Source organism: Aphelocoma coerulescens, chromosome 4 (genome assembly GCF_041296385.1).
Source record: "Aphelocoma coerulescens isolate FSJ_1873_10779 chromosome 4, UR_Acoe_1.0, whole genome shotgun sequence".
Lineage (NCBI taxonomy): Eukaryota > Metazoa > Chordata > Aves > Passeriformes > Corvidae > Aphelocoma > Aphelocoma coerulescens.
In genome coordinates, this window is record NC_091017.1 from 77,445,133 (window position 1) to 77,469,662 (window position 24,530).

The following is a 24,530-nucleotide window of genomic DNA, read 5'->3' on the forward strand; positions in this document are numbered from 1 at the left end:
CCCTCCATCATCATCAACAGAGGCTGGAGTCAGGCTGGACGGTCCTGGCGGGGGGAACCCCCACTTAGGGGGTCACTGGGGAGGGGGTGCAGCGATTTCCCAGAAGGAGGGGAATTCAGCCCCTCTGCACCCCACGAGTGTCCTGTGGGTCCCACCAAGGCTCAGGCCACGGGGGGTGATGGCAGTCCCGCGGGGAGTCGGGGACTGGTGCGATCCGTCGGCATGGGGGGCACCCCGAGTCCATGGCGGGGGGCTGCGGGGGCTGACAGACCAGTGGGTGGGGGGCCGGGGGCCCAGGCCATCAGTCTGTCCCACCACGGGGGGGCTGGGGTGGCATGGTCCTTCATCCAGCCCGGAGGGCACAGATGGAAGCCGGAGGTGGCAAACTCCGACCGGGATAAGGCAAGTGGTGCGGGTGGTGCAGACCCCGCTGTGAGGCTGGGGGGTTTCCAGCACCAGGAATGGAAGGTCCAAGCCATGCCCTGCTCCAGGTGGGCTGGGGGCTGTGGGGTCCAAGGGGAGCCAGCCTGACCCACGGAGCTGCTGGTGGAGGAGCTGCAGAACCCTGCCAGGTGTGGGGGCCCACTCCTGGCCCACTGCCAGGGGTCCGGGCAGGGGGCTGCAGGTGTCCATGGGGTGTAGAGGCCCAGCCCTTGACTCCCACAGGTCTGGGCAGGGGGCTACAGACATCTGTGGGGTGCAGGGGCCCAGCCCTGGGCTCCTGGGGGTCAGGCAGGGGGCTGCAGAGGTCCATAGGTTGTGGGGGTCCATCCCCGGGCTCCTGGGGGTCCAGACAGGGGGCTGCCCACAGCGGTGCTCCAGGTGGGATTTGGTCAAGCTTTGAGTCCAACCACAGGGGCTCAGCCTCCCTCCTGGGTGGTCCTGGGGGGCTGTCCACAGCAGGGAGGGGGCTGCCAGTGGGGGGCTCCCGGGAAGCTGCAGCCCCTTCCCTGCCATGGTCCAGACTCAGAGCCCACTGGGCTCCCACTGCCACCTCCAGGCACATCAGCAGCACCCAGGGCCCTCACACCACAGAGGCCACCCCCGAGACCGACGTCACCTTGTTGTCCTCGGCCCAGGGCTGGAGGTTCTGCAGGGCGTAGAGCGAGGAGTTGTGCATGCAGAGCGGGTCCTGCGGCAGCGGCTGCGCCAGGCTCTTCTGGAAAGCCTCCTGCTGCAGGTGCAGCATCAGCCGGTTGGCCTGCTGCCGCTCCGCCTCGCGCTCCTCCGCCGTCTGACGCCTGCAGACACCCACCGTTGGCACGGACCGCAGCTGGCGCTGCCACATGCCAGTGGGCCACTGCCCCCCAGCCCTGTCCCTCATCTCCTTGCTACTGCCATGTGCCACTGTGGCACATCCCACAACACCAGCAGACCTCACCCAGCCGGGCACAGGGGGTGCCACGGTGATGGGCAGCCCATCCCATCCATTCCTGGTCCATCCCCCGTCCCATCCTCCCCCAGAACGTGGGGCTTGGATGCAGGACGGGGCGGCTGCTGGAAGGATGTGGGGTTTGGGGCTGCCAGAGGGATACTGGGGTGGCTTCCAGAGGGATATTGGGGTGGCTGACAGAGGGATGAGGGGATTGGGGCTGTCAGAGGGATGGGGGGGGTCATGGTTGAGGCAGCTACCCCCGGGCCATCCTTGTTACCTCCACTTGGTGCGGCGGTTCTGGAACCAGGTCTTGACCTGGGCGTCCGTCATTTTGAGCGCCTTGGCCAGGGTGGCACGCTCGGCCGAGGCCAGGTACTTCTGCCGGTGGAAGCGCTTCTCCAGCTCGCAGATCTGCACCCGGGAGAAGGATGTCCGCGGCTTCTTGCGCTTGGGCGGCGTCCGGTTCTGGTACGGGTGCCCGATGCGCCGTGTCGCCGCGAAGGGCGACAGCGCGGCTGCGGGGAGAGGGGGGTGAGGCGGGCTCAGAGGGACCCCGGCAAAGCGCAGCAGAGCAGGACCCTGGGGGGATGTCAGGGGGCTTGGGGCCATGCGGACGGGGAGCTCAAGGGGGGCACGTTGGCATGAGGAGCTCTGGGGGGGCCACTGGGACTTGGAACCTCCAGGGGAGCCACCAGTGCTGCCTGGGAGAGGAGGGGAGGGGGACACCCAGTGTCATCCCCACCCACTCCCCCAGCTCAGGGACCCGGGGGCAGCTCAAGACATGGCAGGAGGGAGGATCCTTCCCCTTTCCTACCCCACGGCACGATCCCTCCCCAGCCCAGCGGTCGGCACTGGAATGTCGGGGTGAATGGGCTGGCCCCGTCACAGGACTGATGGAGCACCATCAGGCTCCGACCGCACAAAACCACCCTCCCCTCACACCGAGCCCTGCCGCAGCCCCCGAGGAGCCGTCGCGGCACTGCAGGGGCCGCCCAGCCCTGCCAGAGAGGGGATGGGACCGCAGAAGCTGTTGGGAGGCAGACAGTGTCTCTTCCCATGCGCCAGCAGCGCCTGAGCTGGTCACTAGCAGCTGCCCGAGTGCCAGGGGCCGGGGAAGGGGCTGTCCCTGCCCAGCTGAGGTGTGAGCCAGCCCTGGTGAGGCCAACGTGCCACATCCCAGCCCCAGAAGCTGCCAGAGCTGCAGGGAGCATCAGAGTAGTGAAGAGCATGGAGGAAAGAGAAGGCTTGGCGGGGTCAGCCCCCAACGCCTGCACCCCTCCTGCTCTGGCAGCGGCCTTGGCCAAGCCATGACCCCATGGCCCCATATCCCCATGGCACCACAGCCGTCACCAGGGCCAGCGCCGCATGGGCAGGGCTGCACACGGCCGGGACCATGGGTGGCCATGGTGGCCCAGGCCCCCATGGCACAGGGATGTGGGGCACAGCCCCACAGCACCCCAGGGACCCCCTGGCGCCCACAGACCCTCCCTCCCACCCGCACCCAGGAGGCCACCTGGCCGCCGGCGGGGGCAGACACGGTTGGCGCAGGTGGAGCCATGCAGTCGGGGGGACGGAGGCCCCCGCGCCCCCTCCCCGCACGGGGCGGCCCCTCGCCGGGACCAGATGCCTCCTGCCCGCAGCCCACCCCAAGGCCAGCGGTGCTGAGTGATGGCTGCGGCTGGGAGACCCCGTGCCGGGGAGGGGCCGCCCCGTCCACCCAACGCTGGCGCCAGGCAGGAGACGAGGACGTCACCCGCCACCCCTGCGCGGGGACGGTGCTTCGTCACCGCTGCGATGGCGGGGTGGGCCGGGAGGCGAACACGGTTCTGCTGGCGCCCGGGCGGGACCATCACAGCCCCCAGCGTCCCACCCCACACCGCCCCATCGCCCACACGGCCGGCACTCGGCCCCCAGCCCCGCACGGCCTCCAGCCTTGTCCCCGCATGTGGCCACACACTGTGGACGTGGCAGTGCCGCCATCTTGGGCGGGAGCAGAGCCGAGCCAGGCCGGGGGTCTCCGGCACCCGCACACGGCCCCAGTGCCCGGGACCCCAACCTCAGCACCCGCTCCTGCTGCTCGGGGGTGCAGCAACCAGCGCCCTCACCCCAGCACTGGTGCTCAGCCCCCAACACAGCGCGCAGCCACAGCCCCACCGGCAGCGCCACAGCCTCTCGCCGCCTCCCCAACACCTGCATCGCCACAGGGCCGCCCCGGCCTCTCCCGCAGCACCGGCATTCAGTGTTCCGCACTGATCCCTGCACGCTCAGATCTGGGATCCCATGCCCAGACACCCCACAGATGCCCCCCACCACCGCGCCCACCGTCCGGGGTTCACAAGGCTGGGGCATCTGCTCTGTGCATGGACAGGTTTTGTCCTGCAGTCCCACGGTGAGTCCCCCACCCTGCATCCTGTCCCCACAGAGCCCCCACACCACATCTCACACCCCGCAGAGCCCCCCAGTCCACTCTGAATTCCAAGGGAGCCCTCACTCCGCACCCCACAGAGCACCCACCCCACACCCCGGCTCCCCACAGCCTCCAGCAGCTCCCGGTTACAGTGGGACAGGGTCGCCACCCGGCGCCTCCGAACCGGGGAAGGGACCAGACACGGAGTGGAGCTCTAGACCAGAGCCTGGTGGGACCCCTCAGGCTCCACCCGGAGCTGCCGGACTCTGTCCGGTGCCGCGGTGGAGCCTCCGGTGGCCGCGTCTACCCCGAGCCGCTTTCGCGGGCCCCGACGGCGGCGGGCGAGGACCGGACTCTGTGGGAACCTGTGGAGCGCACGGTCGCCATCCCAGTCCGGTCCCCGCGTCCGCTCCGACCCGCGCCGCGCCCGCCGCACCGCACCGCACCGCCCCGACGGAACCCCGGGAGCGGCCGGTGCCGCGTGAGTCCCTGGAGCCGTCAGTAGCCGCCGGTAGCCGCCGGTAGCCGTCCCGCCCGCTCACCTGAGAGCCGGTCTTTGGCGATGCGGCGCGTGGTCTCCATCCAGGGGAAGGTGAGCCCCGGCAGCGCGGGCCCCGGCGGCGGCGCGGCGGGGGCGGCGGGCGGCGGGGCGGGCGCGGGCCGGTGCGCCGGGACGCGGATGACTCCGGCGGGCGGCGCGGCGGGCGCGGGGGTCACGTTCACGCTCACGTTCATGCTCATGTTGAGGTTGTAGGAGCCGAGTGGACCGGCGGGGCCGTACCCGCTGCCGTAGAGCCCGTAGTCGGGTTCTGCCGCCGCCCGGTGCGGCCCCGTGGGCTCCGGGCCGCCCAGGATCTGGTCGATGCCGAAGCTGATGGGCTCGTGGGGCGCGGGGGGCCCCGGGCCGCCGCCCTCCCGCTCCATCCCGGCCGCGCTCAGAGCCGGCGGGGCGCGGGCATGGCCGGGGGGCGGCGGGGGGCGGTGGCGGGGACGAGCGCGGAGCGCCCGGTGCGGGGCAGGATGCGGTGCAAGGTGCGGGTGCGGGCCCGGAGCAAGGTGCGGGGCAGGTGCCGGGTGCGGGTGCGGGCCCGGGGCAGGGTGCGGGGCATGGCTCGCAGCCGCTGGCGGCCCCGGGGCGGGAGCGCGGGTGGGCTGCGGGCCCTGGCGGGACGCGCTTTTCTGCCCCGCTCCATCCGGACCGGCCGAACTCCCACCGCCTGCGCCCTGATTGGCGGCCGCGCCCCGTGATTGACATCCCGGGGCCCCGCCCCCGCCCCGGGACCCCCCCGCCCCCGCCGCTCCGGGCCCCCGCCCCGGCTCCGGGACGAGAGGCCGGGCCCGTCGGGTCCCGAGCGCCTGCGCCCCGCACGGTTCCCGGACGCCCCCCGTGCACCGACGTGCTCCGTACCCGTTCGCCCCGCCGGGGCGTCCGCCGCACCCCCCCCCCCCACCGTCCACCGGAGCTGCGGCCGCACCGGGCAGCAGCGCGGCGCTTTTCCGCGTCCCCGCTCCGTCTGCAGCCCCGTCGGCGCCTCCAGCCGCCCCTCCCGGGGCGCACGAAGCGGCCCCTGCCCCAGCGCCGTTATCGCGGGGCGCACGGACCCGCTCCTGGGCTGCGCAGGCTTCGCACCGAGCCCGGTTCCCGCCGAGCCCGTCCATACGGGAGTGAATGGATCTGGCGGCCCCGGAGCCGACGCGCCCGGTGCGGGGACCCAAGGGGTTGTTCCGACCCGCCGTTCCCAGAACACGGACCCATCCCGGGACATGGATCCCGATCTCCTCGAGCCGCCGTTGCCGGTAGCAGGGACCTCGGTTCCCAAGAAACCGCCTTTCCCGGGGCACCGACCCCCACGCCGACCTTCAGTTCCCGGGCCATGAATCCCCGTTCCCTGGGACCTGCCGTTCCCGGTAGCATGGACCCCATTTTCCACGGACCAGACTGTTCAGGGCGATGGAGTCTGACACCCCTGGCCCCGCCATTCCCGGAGATAGACCCCGGTCCCCGACCCGTCGTTCCCTGGGATGGACCCCGGTTCCCCGCCCCGCCTTTCCCGGTCACAGAGCCCGGTCACAGAGCCCAGCCCGGCTCCGTCGGCGGGCGGTAACGGCAGCGGAGAGCGGCACGGGCTGGGCCGGGTCTTCCGACGACTATCGCGACAGCAACGCGGCGGCCCCGCGGGTGGGTTCCCGGCGGCTCCCGGGCGGGTCACGGCCCCGGGACAGGGGCTGGCGGGGCGGGGGCGGCCTCCCGGGCACCCTGGCGCCACCGGTCTGGGGCAAATGACATTACCGGGGCCTGCGCCTGTAAATCACGGCGGCACCGGGGGCTGCAGCTGCCGCACCGGGAGCGCGGCACGCCCCGGGGCACCGGGGGCACTGCACACCCCGGGGCACCCCACATCCCAGGGGCACCGCAGGCACCGGGGGGCACCGGGTGGTCCCAGGCTCGCCGCAGTGTGGGGTGCCCGTCCCTGCAGCCGCAGCTCTGCCGGGGTGTGGGGCCGCGGGCGCCGGGGCTGCACGGGCACACGCTTGTGCCACCCTCGGCCGTGCCAGCGTCCCACCACGGCACCGGGCACGGCCGAGCTGCCCCCTTCCACACCAAGGGCACCGACGGAGCCTCGTGTGCCCAGAAGGGAAGGGGGACACAACACCAGGACCCTGCCCTGCAGGCGCCGTGGCTTTCTGGTGTTTCCTGCTCGCAGCCCGGCAGGTGCCGGGACAAATCCCAGCGCTCCCGCTGCGGCTTTTCCACCCGGAAAGAGCCACCGGCTCCGGGCCTGCTGCGGCAAAAGGACCCGCTGTGACCCCGTGGGGTGCAGCCATGGTGGTGGCAGTGGCAGTGACAGCGGTGACAGTGGCGGCAGTGGCGGTGACAGTGGCAGCGGGAGGAAATGGCCGGTGCCGGAGGAGGAGGCGGCAGCAGGTTAATTGAACCCGGAGCAGGAGGCAGATGTTGCCGTGCCCAGGGGCTGGAATCTGCCGGGCCGGGAGATGGATTGGGGGGCTGTGACGGGGCCGGGGGCAATGCGGGCTCACCCGGCGCCTGCTTGCGCCACGGCCCGCCCCATGCCCACGGGGGTCTGCAGGCGGCACCCCCGGCCGGAGCAGCCCCCCTGCCCTGCACCCTCCAGCACCACGGCCAGGGTTGCCCTGGGAGGGCGCAGGGAAGACCTGAGGGTGCTCAAAGAGTCATGAGCCCCTTCCCACCCTGGCTGTGGGTGCAGGGTGTCCCCCTCCCATGGACCCCGCTGGCCAAGGGCCCCTCACTGTCACCACCTTGTGCGGTTGGCTCTGTTTTCACAGTGACCCTTGGGCCACCGGGAAGGACTCCGTGTCCCTGTGCCTGCCCCAGGGTCCCCGGAGTCACTGTGGGGACCAGGCAGCGTCCCTGCACCCGGGACCCCCCAGTGTGCCAGTACAAACCCTTCCTCGCTTGTCGGCAACAGCAGGGACCCCCCGTGTCCTCGGTGTGTGCCCCCTCCCACCCCAAGGGGCTGGGCCTGGCGGTTCTCGTGGGTGGCAGTGACAGCTGGAGGGGATGTGGCAGAAAAAGGAGCATTTGCCCACTTGTAGGAGGGAATCAGCCTTCAGCCAGCGCAGCGCCAGGCCCTGCCACCGCCAGAGCTGCACCAGCATCTCCCCGCCCCGTGCCCTCCATGCCCCTCGGCACAGCCGTGCTGGGAGCAGGGGGCCGCACATGGGGTCTGTGGGGTCTGTGGGGTCTGGCCCCTGCCCGCCCCACCACGGGGGTGCTGCCCGAAGCTACCGGGGCTCCTTGCCCCGTCCCCCACCTTTGCCCTGGGGCTGCCGGTGCAGCTGCGCGGCTTCGTGGTGCCACGTTCCCGGTGCCGGCCGTGCCGGTGCCCCCGTCCCCCACGGGGACGCAGCGGGCTCAGGAGCTGCTGCTGGGGCGGGGGTCGCTAGGACGGGCCCCTGCCTGTCCCCGGTGCCGCCGGCGGCCGCCCCGGTGCCCCGGCCATCACGGCGATGGCGCGGCGGGGAGCTGGCAGGGCCCCACGTTCCCACCGGCCAGAGGCTGCCGCGCACCCGCTCCCGCCCGCTCCCCCCCGTAATCTCATTACCGCTGGACGTCCCCTTCTTCCTCCCGCTTCCCCCCAAACCCGCTGGCAAACTGGAGGGACAGTCAGCTCCTCTCTGGCTGCTGGGTTAATTCTGGGCTAATTAGATGAACCAGCCCAGATTGGATTACTTTAGCCTGCATTTGGTCCTCCAGTCCTTGGCTTGCGGCTCCCGGGGGAGCTGCTGGCGCCTCCTGCCTCAATCAGACACTTCTTAACCGCATGAAACACTCCCGGTGCCCCCCGCCGCCCGCCCGCCGCGGGCGCCGGCACCCGGACGGGGTGCGCGGGGTGAGGCGGCAGCAGCCGGTGGGCGCGGTGCCCACCCCGACCCGGCTGACACGCCGGGAGGGCTGGCATGAGGATGGATGGGGCCGGAATGGGGATGGGATGGAGTCGGGATGGGGCCAGTATGGAGTTGGGATGGGGTTACTGTGGCCGCGGATGGCCCCCGTGGGCTCTCGGGGACCCGACGGCCGAGTCGCCCGCTCGGACGTCACGGTGGCCCTCGGCGTCTGCGCGGTGTCCTCGGGGAGGAGCCGGGTGCCACATGAGTGCGGGGGCGGTGGCACGGTGACGCCAACTCCCGGCTGCTGGGGGGCTGCTCGCCCCGGGCACACCCAGGCTGCAGCCCCTGGGGCGGGGGACAGTGGGTGCTGGGGGTCCGGTCTGGGGATGTAGCACGGGCCACCCCCGTCAAACCCACCCCGTGGCCCCAGCTCCGTAGTCCGGGAGCAGGGTCAGAGGGGCTGGGGGACACAGTCTGGGCGGGGGGGGGGGGCAGCAGCGGTGATGTGGTTGCACCTCCCTGGCGAGGCGGGGGTCCCGGGGAGCCCTGCGCGGGGGGAAGCCGCCATGGCCAGCTCCGATGCCAGCGGGGCAGGAGCTGAGCCCCCAGGCCTGCGGTGGGGTGAGGGCAGTGGGGAGGGGGATGGAGCGGGGGGCTGCTGTGGGAGTGGGGGGCACGCACAGCCCCCACCCCTTGGGCTGCAGCACTGGTCAGTGGGACCAGTGCCCAGGAGCCACGGGGCACATGGCTGGACACACCAGTACGCTCTCCCACACCGAGTGCCCTCAGGGTGCCCATCCCCACGTCCCCAGAGTCTGACACCAGCCAGGGGCTGCTGGGGGGGGCTGTGCTGCCCGTCCTGGTGGGCTGGTGACCCGTCGGGGGGCCACAGTGTGCCGGTGGCTGGTGACCGCTGACAGCCACGTCGCTCAGGGCCTCGTTATCGAAGGTTAATTGGATTCTGCAGATGTACTCGGTGCATTAGGCAGGAGCTCAGTCCATGAGTGCCCAGCCCCCGCTGCCCTATAGGGACCCCTGCCCACCTCAGAGGGACTAATGGGGGACCCGTGCCCATCCTTTGAGGACCCCTGCGCCCCCGGGAGACCCCTGCCCACCCTGCCAGGGACCCCTGTCTGCCCTGGGGGTCCCCTGCCTTCCTTGGGGGACCCCTATTCACCTGACAGGGACCCCTGCCCACCTTGCCCACCACCCTGGTGGACCCATGCCCACAACATCACAGCCCCTTGCCCACCTTGGCACCTGCTGGCAGATACCCCTTCCACAGTCACACTGCCCCCAGAGAGCACAGGGCCAAGAACCGGCACGTGGTGCCGATGTGGGGCCAGGACAGCAGCTCTGGCCATGGGGATGCCAGGACAGGATCTCAGCTCCGGCCACGGTGCAGTGGGACAGACCGGACGGGGGGGGGTAGGGCCGTAACGCTGCCCACTGCGGTCATGAGTGTGTCCAGCCTCAGCCCAGCCTCGCTCAACCCCAACGAGGAGTCCGGCCGGGAAAGCGCCCGGCAGCACTTCCCAGAAGGAGCCGCCCTGGCCCTGCCGCGGAAATGGAGCTGAATATCTGAGCAGGGCTGAGCTAAAAGCCTCGGCCCCGCAGCCCCGCGCAGCCCCGGCGGCTCCCGCCATCAATTATTAACGCCGAGATGGATCCGCGGCCTCGCGCGTGCCCGGCTGGCGGGGGCGGCTCCGGGAGTACCGGCTGCCGGGACCCCAGCCCCGGGACTCTGCCCTCGGTCCCGCAGGGCCCGTGCCGGAGCCACCCACAGACCCCGCTCCTCGCCCGGCCGGGGCTCGCGGTATCGGTGCCGGTGCCGGGTGCGGTGCCGATTCTCCTCACGGCGGCGGCAGAAAGCGATGCTGCCCCGCCGCGGGGCCGCGCTGGCCCCGCTGTGACCCCCGCAGGCCCCCGCCCCTCCCCGGATGGCTCCTGGCAGGTACAGATGGGACCAGACCCTCCCCAGCCGGGGGTCACCGGCCCCCGCCGCGCTCTCGCCTCCCCGGAGGCGCGGGCAGGGGGTGGGCGGGCGGCGGGGCGGGGGCTGGTCCGGAGCCTCTGCCCGCCGGCGTACCGGCACCGGGAGGGGCTCGTGCTGCTCCCGGTGGGGTCCCGGAGGTCTCGGGGCTCGGCCACACACCGTGCGCGGCCCGGGACGGGGGGCTAGCACCGGGGTCACCGGGGCTCGGCCGGTGTCGCACGGGGCCAGGCTTAGACGCTCCGGTCGGGCAGGAGGGACAGCGCGATTGGACTGGGCACACTGAGGCAGCTGAGGTGACGGGGAGGCATAAGTGCTCTGACCCGTATCCGGGACCGGGACCAGAACCTGGACCTGGATCAGGACCGGGATCATGACCGAGATGCATCCAGGAGCCCCAAACACGCACTGCCCCTGGCCGTGGCAGCCCATGCGGAGCCGGTGCCGGGGCAGGGCTGGCAGCGCGGCCAGGAGCTCCACGCTAGGGTGGTGGATGCCAGCTCCTGCTCGGGGGTCCCGCCGTGGTCCTCTGCCCGCTCCCACTGCATGGCAGGCAGCAGCCTTCCCCGCCGTCCGGTCTGGAGTCCGGGGGGTGCACAGCCCGTGAGGGGCCGTGGGGAACCCGTCTCGGCTCCGCATTAGCGCGGCCGCTGCTTCCCCTGAGCCAAACCTTCATTAGCGCGGCTCCGGCTGCACTGGGTGGGGCCGTGGGCTGCTCCGCTGGCACCCCAAACTGTCTGCACCTCGGCACCCCAACCTGCCAGCACCCCAGCACCCCACACCCCGAACTGACAGCACTTCAACCCTGCCAGCGCCCCAGCACCGGACACCCCAAACTGTCAGCACGACGGTATCCCAGCAACACCGCAGCACCCCAACCCTGCCTGAACCCCGAACTGCGAGCAACCCTGGCACCCCAAAGTGCCCCCGCACCCCGAACTGCCAGTGCCATCCCCAATCCTGCCAGAACCCCGGCAGGGGAACATCCAGCACCCGGGTACTGCAGCTCCTCCTGCACCTCGGCACCCCAACGCTGCCAGCACCCCGGTACCCCACCGCTGCCTGTGCCACTGCATCCCTCAGCCCAGCCCGGCACTCGCCGCCGCACTTCACCCTGTGCCCAAGTCGGGACACCCCCGCGTCCCTTCCCGAATCCTCTAAGACCCCCAAAGACCTCGGAGCCCCCGCAGACCTTGCACACCCCACGGGCCCCTCTAACCCACCATTACTCCCTGAGCCCCCCGCACGGACCCCGCGCCCCACTCAGACTCCCCGCACCCCTAGTGCCCCCTCGCAGCCTCCAGACCCTCTCAGACCCCCTCAGACCCCCTCAGACCCCCTCAGACACCCCCTGACCGCTCCCGTCCCCCCCGGGTCCCTCCCGTGCCCCCCCCGCGCTCCCCCTGGCCCCCCCCCGCCCCTCCCATTCCCCCGCGTTGCTCTGCTGCCCTCTGGCGGCCTTCCGCAGCACCACGCGCACGTAGCGCCCTCTCCGATTGGCGGCCGCTGCTGTCCGTCAAAAGCATGCCCTCTCGCTATTGGCCAGTGCCGGGAACACCCTCCCCTAAACACAGCGGGTCCGGTGGCGGCGGCTCCCGGCGGGTCCCCCGGTCACGGACGAGGTCGGGGGGGTCCCGGAATCCTGGGCCTCTCCCCGTGGGTCGTGGTGAAGGGTCATCACACGGCCGAACTTGCGCTGCCCGCCTCGACTCGCAACGCGCGGGGCACGCTAGGAGTTGTAGTCCCGCCGCTCGCCGCGGCCCCGCCCCGAACCCGGAAGTGCGCGAGGCCACAGGCGGAGGCGGCTCTAAGATGGCGTCGCCTCCTCAGGGGGGCCCGATGGCCATCGCCATGCGGCTGCGGAACCAGCTCCAGGCCGTCTACAAGATGGACCCGCTGCGGAACGAGGCAAGCGGCCGTGCCGGGAGGGCGGGAGGCACCGGGAGGAGGCGGTGGCGGCGACACCGGGGGCCAGCTCGGGCGGGGAAGGGAGGTGCCGCGGCGGCGCCGCTGGGGGGCGCTGTGAGACCGAGGGGCGGTGCGGGGGCGGGGCCAGTGGGAGGGGGCGTGGCCAAGGGTCGGGGCAGGGACCGGACTGGGGGTGTCCCCGGACCCCCGAAATCCCATTTTCTGACCTAATAAGGCAAACCAGGGTATCTAGCCCTCCACAAATCTTGTTTTCGGGTGCAATAAGGGAATACAGGGGCGTCAGCCCCAGGACATCCTGTTTTCTGGCATGTTAAGGCAAGACAGGGGGTGCAGCACCCCAAAATCTGTTTTCTGGCGTAATAATGGAAGACAGGAGGCATAGCCCCCCCAAAAATCCCATTTTCTGGCATATTAAAGTAAGACAGTGAGGCTAACCTCTCAAAATCCCATTTTCTGGTGAATTAATGGAAGTCAGGGGACCATCCCTACAAAATCCCGTTTTCTGGCATATTATGGCAAGACAGGGGGGCCAACCCCTCAGAATCCCGTTTTCTGTCATATTAAAGCAAAGCAAGAGGTGCAACCCTCCCCAAAATCCCATTTTCTAGCATATTAAGGGAACGGCAGGAGAAGCTCCGTGGGCTAAGGGGTTCCACGTGAAGGATGAGAGTGGTCTCGGGGGTCTCCAGGTGACAGGTGAGGGTGGTCTTGGGACGCTCCAGGTGACGGTGAGGTGTCCCCGCAGGAGGAGGTGAAGGTGAAGATGAAGGAGCTGAACGAGCACATCGTGTGTTTCCTGTGTGCCGGGTACTTCATCGACGCCACCACCATCACTGAGTGCCTGCACACCTGTGAGTGTCCCCACCTGGGTGGGGGGCTTGGGGAGGGCTGTGAGTCCCTTTGGGGTGCGGTCCCAGCCCCCCCACACCTGTCCCTGTCGCCAGTCTGCAAGAGCTGCATCGTGAAGTACCTACAGACCAGCAAGTACTGCCCCATGTGCAACACCAAGATCCACGAGACGCAGCCGCTGCTCAACCTCAAACTGGACCGGGTCATGCAGGACATCGTCTACAAGCTGGTGCCCGGCCTGCAGCACAGTACGGGGGGCTCGGGGGGCATGGCCTGCAGCACAGTGTGGGGGGCTTGGGGGAAGAATGGTGGGAGCAGGGATGTGTCTCCGTGGGGACGGGGATGCGGATGGGGAGCTGGAGAGGGTCAGGAATGGGGATGGGGAGCTAGATGGGAACAGAGACAGGAATGGGGATGTGGGACAGGGAGAGAGAGTGGGATGGGGACTGGGACAGGGTCTGTGGCGGGGGCCTGGTGCAGTGGGAGCAGTGGGGGGGGGTGCCAAGGACAGCCAGGGACCCCCCTCAGGGGCAGATAAAGCCAGGTGTGTCCCTGAGCCACCTCTCCCTTGCAGGTGAGGAGAAGCGGATCCGGGAGTTCTACCAGTCCCGTGGCCTCGACCGGGTGACGCAGCCCAGCGGTGACGGTGGGACAGGGGGGCACGGGGGGCAGCCAGCCGTGGTGCTGGGGTTGCCGGGGGTGCAGGGGGCTGATGGTGCCGCCTGTGTCCCCAGACACGGTGGGGGGTGACCCCATGGGGCTCCCCTACAGCACTTTCGATCACTCGCGCGCCCACTATTTCCGCTACGACGAGCACGTCTCACTCTGCCTGGAGAAGCTGAGGTGAGTCCAGGGGGGCTGCAGCCCCTCAGTGGGGTGTGGAGGGGACACGGGGGACACTTGGCGTGGCCACCACCCCTGAGACCCAGGACACGTGTCCCTTTCTCTTCCCACCACAGCTCCAGCAAGGACAAGAGCAAGGCTGTGCTACAGGTGAGTGGGGGTCCCTGCAGCTCCCACCCCTGACCCCCAGCTCTCACCCTGGCCGTGGTGGGGGTGTGTGGGGTCCTGGGAGGGGTGTGGGGTCTTTGAAGGCCCCCACAATCCCCCAACTCACTCTGCCCCTTGCAGCAGAAGTACGTGAGGTGCTCGGTGCGGGCGCAGATCCGACACCTGCGGAGGGTCCTGTGCCACCGGCTGGGGCTGCCCCTGCAGCACGTGAGTGGGGGTCCAGGGGGGGTTCCCAGCCCCCAGGGGTGTCCTGTCCCCCCTGATGCAGCCTCCCCATGCAGGTGCAGATCCTGTTTGACAACGAGCCCCTCCCCGACCACATGACAATGAAGCAGCTCTGGCTCTCACGCTGGTTCGGCAAGGTGGGCATCAGGGGGGACAAAAACCTCTGATTTTGGGGTTCACCCAACCGGGGAGGTGATGGGGTGACCTTCTGGGTGTGGTTCAGGGCAGTATGGGGTTGGGGGATTGAGGATCTTTAATGTTGGTGGCCACAGTGGTGATCTGGGGAGATCCCCAGCCCCTGTGTGGGTCAGGCAATGGGGGGGTCCCCAAAAGGGTTGGCCAAGTTCAGGGTGCAGCCCCAGGAGGGTCCCCGGGCTGGGGTTGGGGGTCCCTGTCCCAAGGCACTTCTGGACTGGGGTTCAGGGTCTCTGCTCCAAGGGGATCTTGGGCTGGGAGGGAGTCCTGGGCCTGAGGGGTCAGGGGCTGGGATGGAGGGTCCCTGTCTTGGGGGGTACCTGGACTGGGGTTTGGGGTCCCTGCCCCAGGGGTGGTTCCTGGGCTGAGATTTGGGGTCTCTGCCCCAAGGGGCATCCTGGGCTGGAATACCCCAGCTCTGACCCCTGCCTTGCCCCACAGCCTGCGCCCCTTGTGCTGCACTACAGCATCAAGGACAAGAGGAGGTAGGGGTGGGGGGTGGGCGCTGCCCCCCCAATGCAGCCCTGCTCCCGCCCCCCCGCCCCCCATAACTTATACCCCCAGTTTGAGTTTATTTTTGGAATAAAATTGTGGAAAAGCCCCCTCTACTCCCTGCTTTGTCTGGGGGGACTGGGGGCTGCTATGGGGGTCTCAGGAGGGTCCCCTCTGCACCAGCAGCTCCAGGATCTGTGGGGGCTGCATGTGGGGGGCTGAGCCCAGATGGGCTGCAGCCATGGGGGGCTGAGCCATGGGGAGCTTGGGGGTGCGCTGTGGGCAGTGGGGCAGTGCTGCCCCCTCCATCCCCATTCCCCTGCCATGCTTGGGGGTCTCGCAGCCCCTCACCCCCGCACAGCCGTGCAGGCAGGGCACTCCCCACATCGATCCCGTCACGGCTGCCTGGCGCGTGTCCGGCCCCTCAGGGCCCCCCGCCCCACATAATGAGCCTTAATAAAGTCATCGGCCCTTTGATTGCCGGGGGAGGGGGGGAACTTCGCAGCCCCCCCGCCCCACGCGGCCCTAATTAGCCCGGGATAATATTCCGCCATCTGGATCCGCGCGCGGCAGCCACGGGCACAGCTGCGGGCGCGGGGGTCCCGGCGGCGGGGGTGTCCCTGGGGTGTGGCTGCGGCCCCCGGTGCTGCGGGAGGAACAGGTGCCGGATCCCTGTGATCCCGGGGATCCCGGGAACGCGGCTCCGGAGGGGCCCTGGCTGCGGCTCAAAAGGATCAAAACGCCCCGGTCCTGACCCCGCTCCATCCCCCCCGCACGGTGGTGCCAGTGCCGGGCTGTGCCGGGCGGCTGTCGGGGATCACACCCGCACCCTCGCTCCCCGAACCGGGTGTCCCATCCTGGGGCGGGCATGGTCTGGGACCCACCGTCCTGGCGTGGATGTGGCACCGGCTGCCCCGTGCCCACGCCGGGGAGGACGCGCCGTGGCCCATCCGTCACTCCCGGCCCCGCACTGAGATCTGCTCTTGGTCCCCCGCGCCGGAACCCCCGCGCCGCCGCCGCCGCCGCTGCCGCTGCCGGGGGATCCGGTTACGGCCCGGCCCGGCCCAGCTGTCGGCCATCGCTCACCGGGCGGGCCCCCACAAGGACGGAGGGAAACGCGGGGGCTGCAGGGCCGTCGGAGCATGGGGACACAGGAAGGGGGATCCCAACCGGGGCCGGAGGGATGGCAGCGTGGAATGGGGGCTCCAAATGAGGCTGGAGGGATGGGGTGCAGGATTAGGGTTCCAACTGGAGAGGGAGGGGCGGACGTGTGGAATGAGGTCCCAAATAGGACTGGAGGGCTGGGGGAGCAGGATGGGGGTCTCAGTAGGGCTGAAGGGCTTCAGGTGCAAGGTGGGGGTCCCGAGTAGGGACAGGGTTTGGGGCACGGGATGGATGTCCCAGACAGGGCTGGATGGATCGGGGAGAAGGATGGGCGTTCTAAACGGGGCCATAGGGATTAGGATGCAAGATTGGAGTTCCAACCGAGGCTGGAACGGTGGAGGTGCAAGACGGGGGTCCCAAATGGGGTCAGAAGGATGGGTTGGGGACCCTAAATGGGGATGCAGAGATGGAGGTGTGCGAAGGGGATCCCAGCTGGCACCAGAAGGCTGGGGGTGCAGTATGGGGGTGCCAACCAGGGCTGGAGGAGTGGAGGTGCAGGATGGGAATTCCAAACAGGGCTGGAGGGCTGGCGGTGTAGGACGGGGGTCCAAACCAGGGCTGCCTGTGGGGGAGTGGGTGCGTAGGTGGATGGATGGATGGATGTATGGACAGAGGGACAGATGGATGGATGGATGGATGGATGGAGGCGGGGGCTGTCCCCGTGTCTGTCAGCAGCGGCTCTGGCAGCCAGTTACAGACGGCAGAGCAGGAAGCCCCCCGGAGCCCCCCACGCCCCCCCAGCCCTGCACCCCCTCCCTTATCAGCGCCGGCCCCGGAGGAGCCTAATTCAAACCAACTGCGGGGCTGACGTTGGTAAATGAGCCCCCCGCCCACGGCCTGGCCCCAGCGCCCACGGGGGCTGCCCCGGAGAGGGGGGAGATGAGGGTTGGGGGATCCGACGGGGCAGGGGCAGGTACTGGGGGGATGTTCCTGTACCCCCGAGGCGCAGTCACGCTGAAGGCACTTTGATGTCCCCCTGCCCCGTCATGCTCTGAGGGGGCTAATGGCCCCCGGCTCCAGCCCGGCAGAGAGGGAAACCTGAGCCCCTCATCCCCCTGTCCTTAACCTGGGGGACGGTCGGGGGTCCCCAGCTCCGCCCGAGAGGGTCTGGGCATGGCATGGACCCACATGACCAGGGGGACGGGACCCTTAAGAGGTCCTTGGCTATGTGGGACCCCCAGGGCTCCCGCTGGGGGTGGTGGCATCCCCAGCCTGGAGGGTCCCAGGGCCCGGATGGGGAGTGAGAGGCGACATCGCGCGAATGTGCCAGGGGGCTGCAGGTGCAGTACGGGGCAGGGGGGGAGGGGTCAGTGGGAGGGACCCCACAGAGAGACTCCTCAAGCCCCCCGCCCCCATAGCCCTGCAGCTCCTGTGTCAAAGTGGGGGACAATGGGGGCACAGCACAGCCCGGGGCGGGGCGGGGGGCACAGCGTCACCCCTCCCTCCTATGCCAGTGTCACCAGGCACTGCCCCCTCCTACCCCACAACCCCCACCCCTGCCCCTCACTGGTGCTCACCCCCAGCCACCTGCAAAGACCCCACAAAACCCACCAGCCCCATGGACTCTCACTCCGGGCGTTCCGGCTGGGGGTGGGCACAGGCGGTGGACCCCGGGCTGCTGAGCCCCCCGGCTGTGCAGAGCCCCCCCCGGCTGCACCGTCCCTGCCATGCTCCGGCAGCACCGACTCCACACAGCCCTGACAGAGACAGATGAAGCGCCGGCACCTTCACGCCCCATTGCTGGGTGAGGGGCCATGTCCGGCATCCTGGCACGTGGTGGGCACTGGGATGGTGGGATGGGCCGGGTGGGCACCGTGGGGACACGTGTGACACGGTATTGCCACACACCCTGATGTCCTCCCACCTCAGAGCACTCACTGGGCCCATGGCAGCACACGGCCATCCCATCCCATCCCATCCCATCCCATCCCATCCCATCCCATCCCACCCACCCCGCTCCATGCCCAGCGGCGCGCGGCACGGGCACGCGGCTGTCACGACGGGAATGAGCCGTCGCGCCAGCGCGGGGACGTTCCCTGTAACGAAGCACCGCGATGAGGCTGATGAGAAAATCCAAACGCAATTTAATTCCTGTCACCGCCTGAGGGGCTCTAAATGACGCCAGGGGGTTCTGACGGGCCCACGCTGAGCCCCCCCACCCAGCCCCCACCACACTGTGCCCTCCTCACCTCCGCTGGCCCCCCCGGCCCTGTGCTTCCTGTCCGCTTCCTGAGGATGTGGGCACCGGCGCTGGCACCGGGATGCCCGTCGGCGTGGGAAGGGGGCGAGGGAGGGGCATCTTCCTGCGGACAGAGGGGTCATGGCAGGGCCTGGGAAAGTGCCGCCCCCAGGACCCCAACACCCGCTGCAGCCCCCCGGGGAACCCCCGGGATTGCTCGGAGCAGCTCGGCTGGTGATGGGAGCAGCGCTGGCACCAAGCCGTGGCACCAAGCCGTGGCACCAAGCCCTGCCACCGGCATCCCCGGACTCGCCCGCTCCCTAAACGCCCAGTCCCAGCTGCTGGGTGGTCACAGGGCGAACGTCCCCAGCAAAGGGGGCACCGAGCACCGCCAGCCCCTCTTGGCATGGGTGCGAGGGGTGGTGGGGCCATGGCAGAGGGGCCAAGGGCACCCCCTCCCATCTCCCGGTTTATTTTGGCCGCCCGAGTTTCCTCCAAGCCTTTGTCTGGTGTCTGCAGCCCCCCCCTGTGCCCCCCGGCTTCCTGCGTGTCAGCACGGGCAGGGGGATGCGCTGCGGGACCACCGCCCCAGCACGCCCCACCGGGATCGGCGGGATGGGAATGCGAGGAGGAGGCTCCAATGCCTGCGGTTCTGCCCCGTGCACGGGTGGGACAGGGGGTGGGATATGGGATGGGATATGGGATGTGCCATGGAGTGCACAGGGGATGCACACATGGTGTACAAGTGGGCACAGAGGTGTGGGTGCTCTTGGGGGGTGCCAGACGGGTCCCCAGGGCCAGGCTGGTGCAGGTGCTGTGGTTTGTGTGCTGGTGCCCCGACGTGGCAGCTGGTGCCACGGTGTGGGTGTCACGGCGTGGGTGCCATGGTGTCAGTGCCACGGTGTGGGTCCTGGTGCTGTGGCATGGCTCCCAGTGCTGTGGTGTGATTCCCAGTGCTGTGGCATGGGTCCTGATGCCATGATGTGTGTTCCAACGCCATGGGGGTGACAGTGCCGTGAAGTGGATCCCAGTGCTATGATGTGAGTCCTGGTGCCACAAAGCGGGTGTCATTGCCGCGGTGTGGGTGTCAGTGCCATGGTGTGGGCCCCAGTGCCACCGTGGGGGTCCCAGTGCCCTGGGGGTCCCAGTGCGGTGGCGCTCGCCATCCTACCATTGTTCCACCCTTTGAAGTTGGTGTTTCCTGGTGGGTTTGTCCCAGCCCATCTGCACCGATGCTTCCCAGCCATAAATAACCCAGCACGGGGGTTCGATGTCTGCGTACCCACGGCCACAGCCCGACAAGGGGCTCCCACAGAGCCCACCTTCACCTGAGACCTGCCAGGGCAGGACAAGGAGTCACCGGAGTGCCATGGTGCTATCAGAATGGACATCACTGTGGTCCCTTCCCTGTGAACCCCCCATTCCCCTGACTCCCGATGGTATAACGGGATGTGGATAACCCCGGGGTTAGGATTTGGGGCAAACCACAGCAAGATTGGAAGTGTCCATGACAGCCCAACCGATGTGCCAGGGCTTAGGACGGTCCCTCCACTCCTGTCTGGCTGCCCCCAGCGCCCCGAGGCTTCCGTCCGGGCCCAGCGCTGACGGCACGGCCGTTCCCTCCGCTATTCCCAGCATTTCCTGGGGTTTATTGTCTTCCCCTCCCTGTCCCACCTTCCTCGCAGGAAACCCTTCGTCCCTCGGGGCCAGCTGCTCCATTACCAGCAGGACGGCGCTCCCGGCCCCCTCTCCGTGAGCAGGGATACAGCCGGCGCCCCGGGAGCCGCTCAACCCCCCAAACCCTGCTCAGACCCCGGTACGGGGGGTCCCGGCTGCACCACGCAGGTCTGAGCCCCCGCCATGGCTGTGCTGGCATCGATGCCAAGGTCCCATGGCAGAGCAGAGGCCGGGGACTCTCCCCAGAGCCCCTCTCCAAACGGGGGGGGGGGCTTGTTCTGCCACGGCTGTCGCCCACCAGTCCCCTGATCCCTAAATCAATTGGGTGGGTTATTGCAATGCCGCGTCTCCGTCTGCCGGATAATAATTGCATGTGATCCCGGCAGGGAGGGGACGCGCCGCCATCATCCCGGGGCTCTGACGGCGGCACCGGGCTCCCGCCGTGGGACAGGGGCTGGGGAGAACGGGGGGAACCCGGCACGATGAGGGGGTGCTCTTGGAGGGCTGAACTGCGGTCTGCTCCCTCCCCACCCCCATCCCTGTGCCTATCCCATCACCATTGCATCCGGATCCCCATTGCATCCCCATCTCCATTGCATCCCATCCTCATTCCCATCCATCCCCCCACCTCTTCCTACGCCCCCCGGACCCTCACACCCCCCGGGGCCTCGGGCGGCAAATTCCAAAGGGCACCCGGGAAGATTAATGGCGGGGCCGGGGCCGGGGCCGGGGCTGGGCCGGCCGGTAACCGGATCGCCCCGCGGGAGCAGGAATGCGCCGCTGACCCCGCCGTGCCCGCCTCGCCGCGAGGGTCCCGCCACGCGGGGTCACCACGGGCTCAGTCACCACGGGCACCGCGCAGCCTCTGCCCCAGCCAGGGACATCCCGCAGTCCCCAAACCCGGTGGGGCTCCGTTCCCCGATCCCCAAACCCAGAGACACGTCCCCGCGTCCCAGGGACAGGCAGTGGCCTCGGGGTCTCTGTGATGGGGGTGACACAGTCATCACGGTTCCCGTTCCGGGATGGGTGCCACGTGCCATCTCCTCTCCCCACATCAAGAGGGGCACCAGGGGCTTCATCTCCCTCTTCTCGCCCCAGCCTCAGGGTAGCAGAGACCCCCCTACAGCCCCCAGGCAATGGGGATACCCAGTGTTGTGCCGTGCCGTGGGGGATGTGGCGTGGGGGCCGTGGGGACTGCGGGGGCCGTGGGGGCTGCAGGCGGCCGGCTCGGAGCAGCTGTCGGGTCTAAAGTTACGGCGGCGGCTGGGGGCGGGGAGCGAGGCCCGGAGAGGGACGGGGTCCCCACGGTGTTGTCCCCGCTTAGGGTCCCCCCGTTGTCCCACCCCGAAGGTCCCGCGGGGCGCAGGGCCGGACCCCGCCAGGCGGGGAGGATGCAGGACAGACCGGGGCTAAGAATAGCGCTGGGGTGGGAGGAGGAGGAAGGATGGGGCTTCCTCTGCGACGCCTCTTCTTCCTCCTACCCGGCTCTGCCAGGCAGCACGTGTGACACGGGGACACTCCGAGTGCCACCTGCCCCCCCCCCGCTGTCCCGCACCCCCATTCCCAGTGTGACAGCCCGTGCTGGCGGCTGCACTCCACAGTGTCCCCTGGAGCACCCACCGTGCCCGCTGCCCTTACTCCCAGTGCCAACCCCCATCACTCCCTGCCGCTGTCACCCCCACGCTGCTGTCAGGCCCCATCACCGCTGTCACCCCCCGCCGCTGTCACCCCCCGCCGCCGCCGCGTTTCGTTGCACTTCACTTTTTAATTAACCTCGGGGCGCTGCCTCGCCGGGGTTAATGGCAGCGGTGACCCGCGCGGCCATCGATCCCCCGAGCCCTGTGCCGTGCTCGCAGCGACGGACGGTCCCCTCGGGGTCCTGCGGGATGACAGGGACGTGTGCCGCCCCCCCCCCCCCCCGCCCCAGTCCTACGCATGGCAGAGCCCCGTGGGACCCCCGGGGTGCCCCCACTCTGCTGCCACCACTGTGGCGGCGAGGGACTGTGGGCACACATTGCTCGAGGTGTCCCCAGCCAGGTTTAGGGGTGGCCCTGCTGCCACGTCTCCCCCCTCTCCCCCCCCCACATTGGAGACCCCCTCCCGGCCATTCAGCAGTCCCGTAGCCATGCCAAAGGCGGGGTCCCGTCCCCCCGCAGCCGCCCCAGCCCCCTCCCTGCTCAGGTGCCCCTGTCACCCCTCCGCACTTTAATCCGGGGGTCGTTCATCTTGGGCGGGGGCCGGGCTGTCAACGCCCAGACGGGCCATTTCCGAGCCGAGTCCCCCGCGCTCAGCCCTAATTGAATCCTCATGGCCCCGCCGCCGCCTCGGCCCCGCCGCGGCACCCGCCACCGTCCCGCTGCCCACAGCAGGTCTCCCAGGGGTCCCGGTGCCATGGGGAGGCTGGGGGTGCCCCACGCTAGGCACCCGCCGGAGACACTCGGAGCCCCCCAGCCTCTCCAGCCGCCCCATCCCGCTGCTGCCCCCCCTCCCCCGGCACAGAAAGCCCCGCTGGGTGGGCGGCGGGCACGGCCCTGCCCCACGGCGGGACGGGGATCCCACGCCCCAACACCCCGGCGTGCCCCCGCCGCACCACAGCCGCATGTCAACCCTGGAGGGACCCCGACCCCATGGGGGTCCCAGCGGGTCCCTCTGCTGGGGCAGGGGACAGGGAGTCCCCGCCATCCCGGCCGTGCCGTGCGGGGGTCAGGGGGCGTGGGCGGGCGATAGCTCGGCGGGGGGGCAGCGGCGTTTGCTGCAGCCGGAGCCTTTGAAATGCAACCCCCCCCCCCGCCCACGGCCCATTTGGCTGGAGTTTGGCCCAGGCACAAATGGAGGCCCCGGAGCGAGCAGGAGATCCCGGGGCGGGGGGGATGCGGCAGCTGGGGCCGGGGCTGGCGGGACCCGCTGACCCCGGCCCGTCCCTGGCACTGGCACACGTGGCTCCACGCGTGTGGCGGCTCTGGAAGTGAGCTGGTGTGTGTCCGTGAGCCCTCCATGCGCACCTGGACACGGCTGCGCACACCTGCCCGTGCCTCTGCACACCTGCACACAGCTGTGCCCGCGCACACGGCCGCGGGGAGTCTGCTGGGGTGGTTGTGCCCACACGGACACACGGGTGTGGCAGCAGTCGAGGCACGTGCAGGGCCCCGTGTGTCCCCAGTCCTGCGCTGTCCTCCATGTCCATATTCCCATCCCCATCCCATTCCATCCCACCCCATTCCCCCACGCTCCCCCCGTGCTCAGCCCCCCCCCCCCCCGGAGCGCGGGGGGCGATGCCGCTCGTGTTAATGAATCGATGATTTGCCAACAGCCCCAGGGAGGGATCCCCGTCTCCCCCGACTCCCCCGACTCCCGACACATCCATCCCCATCCACCGGAGCCAGGTGTAATCCCATTATTCCCGGCTCCACTGAGGTCCCAGCCCACCACAGGGTCACGATTTATTGCCAGTAATTGCTGGGGTCCCGTCCCCCGGCGCGGGGGGGCTCCCGGCACCCCCCCGGCGCTGCCGCCACTCCTTACACTTTAATTCCGCACCGAGCTGTTCCCTTATTAAAGGAAAATTCATTTGCCAGCGATTTCCATGTGCCGGGGCCGCGCGGGGCCGCGGCCCTAATCGCGTTACAGAGCGCTGCGGCGCAATATTGGGATGGAGCCGATAAATAATGGATCAGGGCGGCGCGGGGCGGGGGAGGCGCGTTACGGGGGCTCCGCACCCCTAATTGTGTTACCCCCGGCACTGCGCTGGCACCCCAACACCCTACTCCTCACACCCCGCCTCCGGAACCCGGGCACCGCGCTCCTGGCACCCCAGCACCCCGTTCCTGGCCCTCCACTCCCGGCAGCTGGCGGAGGTGTGCGGCCCCGGGTGGGGGAACACCCGGAGCTGCCGGTTCTTGGAGCCGCGGCAGCCCTCAAGATGGGGGATGCTGGGTGGGGGGACACGGCAGCCCCAGCCCCATCATGAACACCCCCTCGGTGCCCCCTCACGCATAAACACAACCCCCCTCACATGTGCACACTCATGTGAACACACACACACACACATACACACAAACACGCGTGGGCCTCGCTGCTGCTCATGGCGGGGATGGGGCGTGAGGGGCTGGGAGGTGGCCGGGAGCTGAGTTCCCAGACCTCCAGTGACCCCCCAGGGACACCCCTGGGGTGGAGGAGTGGGACCAAGGCAGAGGCTGTCAGTGCCACACCAGCTGTAGTGCCCTGGGGTGCCCTCAGCCCCACGCCGTGGACGTGCCCATCACTGCCCCCTCGGGCCACGGGCACCCGGCCAGCGCCTGGCACTCTCCCGGCCTCGCAGGAAGCTCCCATGTTCCTGCAAAACCCCCAAGGGCTCGTTTTATTCCCACCCTGTGGCCTGGTTTGGGGTGAAAAGCGTTTCCCATCCTGTATTCCCGGCAGCTGGAGCCGGCACTTCCTACACCGGGGGGAAGCCGGAGGGGTCGGGCAGGGTGTGGGGGGCTCAACCCACCCCGGCAATGTCTCACCGGCCACCTCGGGGCACGAGTGGGGGCCTCACGGAGGGAAGGAGGTGCCAGCACCACGATCTGGGAGCATCCCGGGGCGCAGGGATTCATCACAACTGCTGAGGAGCAATGCGTGGGGATGACGGGGGGTTGATGAGAGGGGACGATGGGGTGGGGGG

General features: G+C 69.5%; 2 protein-coding genes across 3 annotated transcripts; one reads left to right on the top strand and one right to left on the bottom strand.

The window, feature by feature from the left end:
- Positions 1-1,024: 1,024 nt before the first annotated feature.
- Positions 1,025-4,706, bottom strand: TLX2 (T cell leukemia homeobox 2). The gene is made up of 3 exons (XM_069014807.1): positions 4,325-4,706; positions 1,653-1,890; positions 1,025-1,241 (listed from the first exon to the last, which is right to left on the bottom strand). The coding sequence occupies exons 1-3, from the start codon at positions 4,704-4,706 to the stop codon at positions 1,025-1,027; spliced, it is 837 nt and encodes a 278-aa protein (XP_068870908.1).
- Positions 4,707-11,670: 6,964 nt separating this feature from the next.
- Positions 11,671-14,919, top strand: PCGF1 (polycomb group ring finger 1). Of its 2 annotated transcripts, none has more exons than XM_069014805.1 (9): positions 11,671-12,054; positions 12,821-12,926; positions 13,020-13,172; positions 13,499-13,570; positions 13,659-13,767; positions 13,884-13,917; positions 14,059-14,142; positions 14,217-14,297; positions 14,797-14,919. In XM_069014805.1, exons 1-9 carry the CDS (start codon positions 11,671-11,673, stop codon positions 14,842-14,844), a joined length of 1,071 nt encoding a protein of 356 aa, XP_068870906.1. In that variant the 3' UTR covers positions 14,845-14,919. The 2 variants fall into 2 exon arrangements, with proteins under 2 accessions (XP_068870906.1, XP_068870907.1); XM_069014806.1 differs by having other exon boundaries at positions 11,892-12,054; positions 14,056-14,142; positions 14,797-14,915.
- Positions 14,920-24,530: the final 9,611 nt, after the last annotated feature.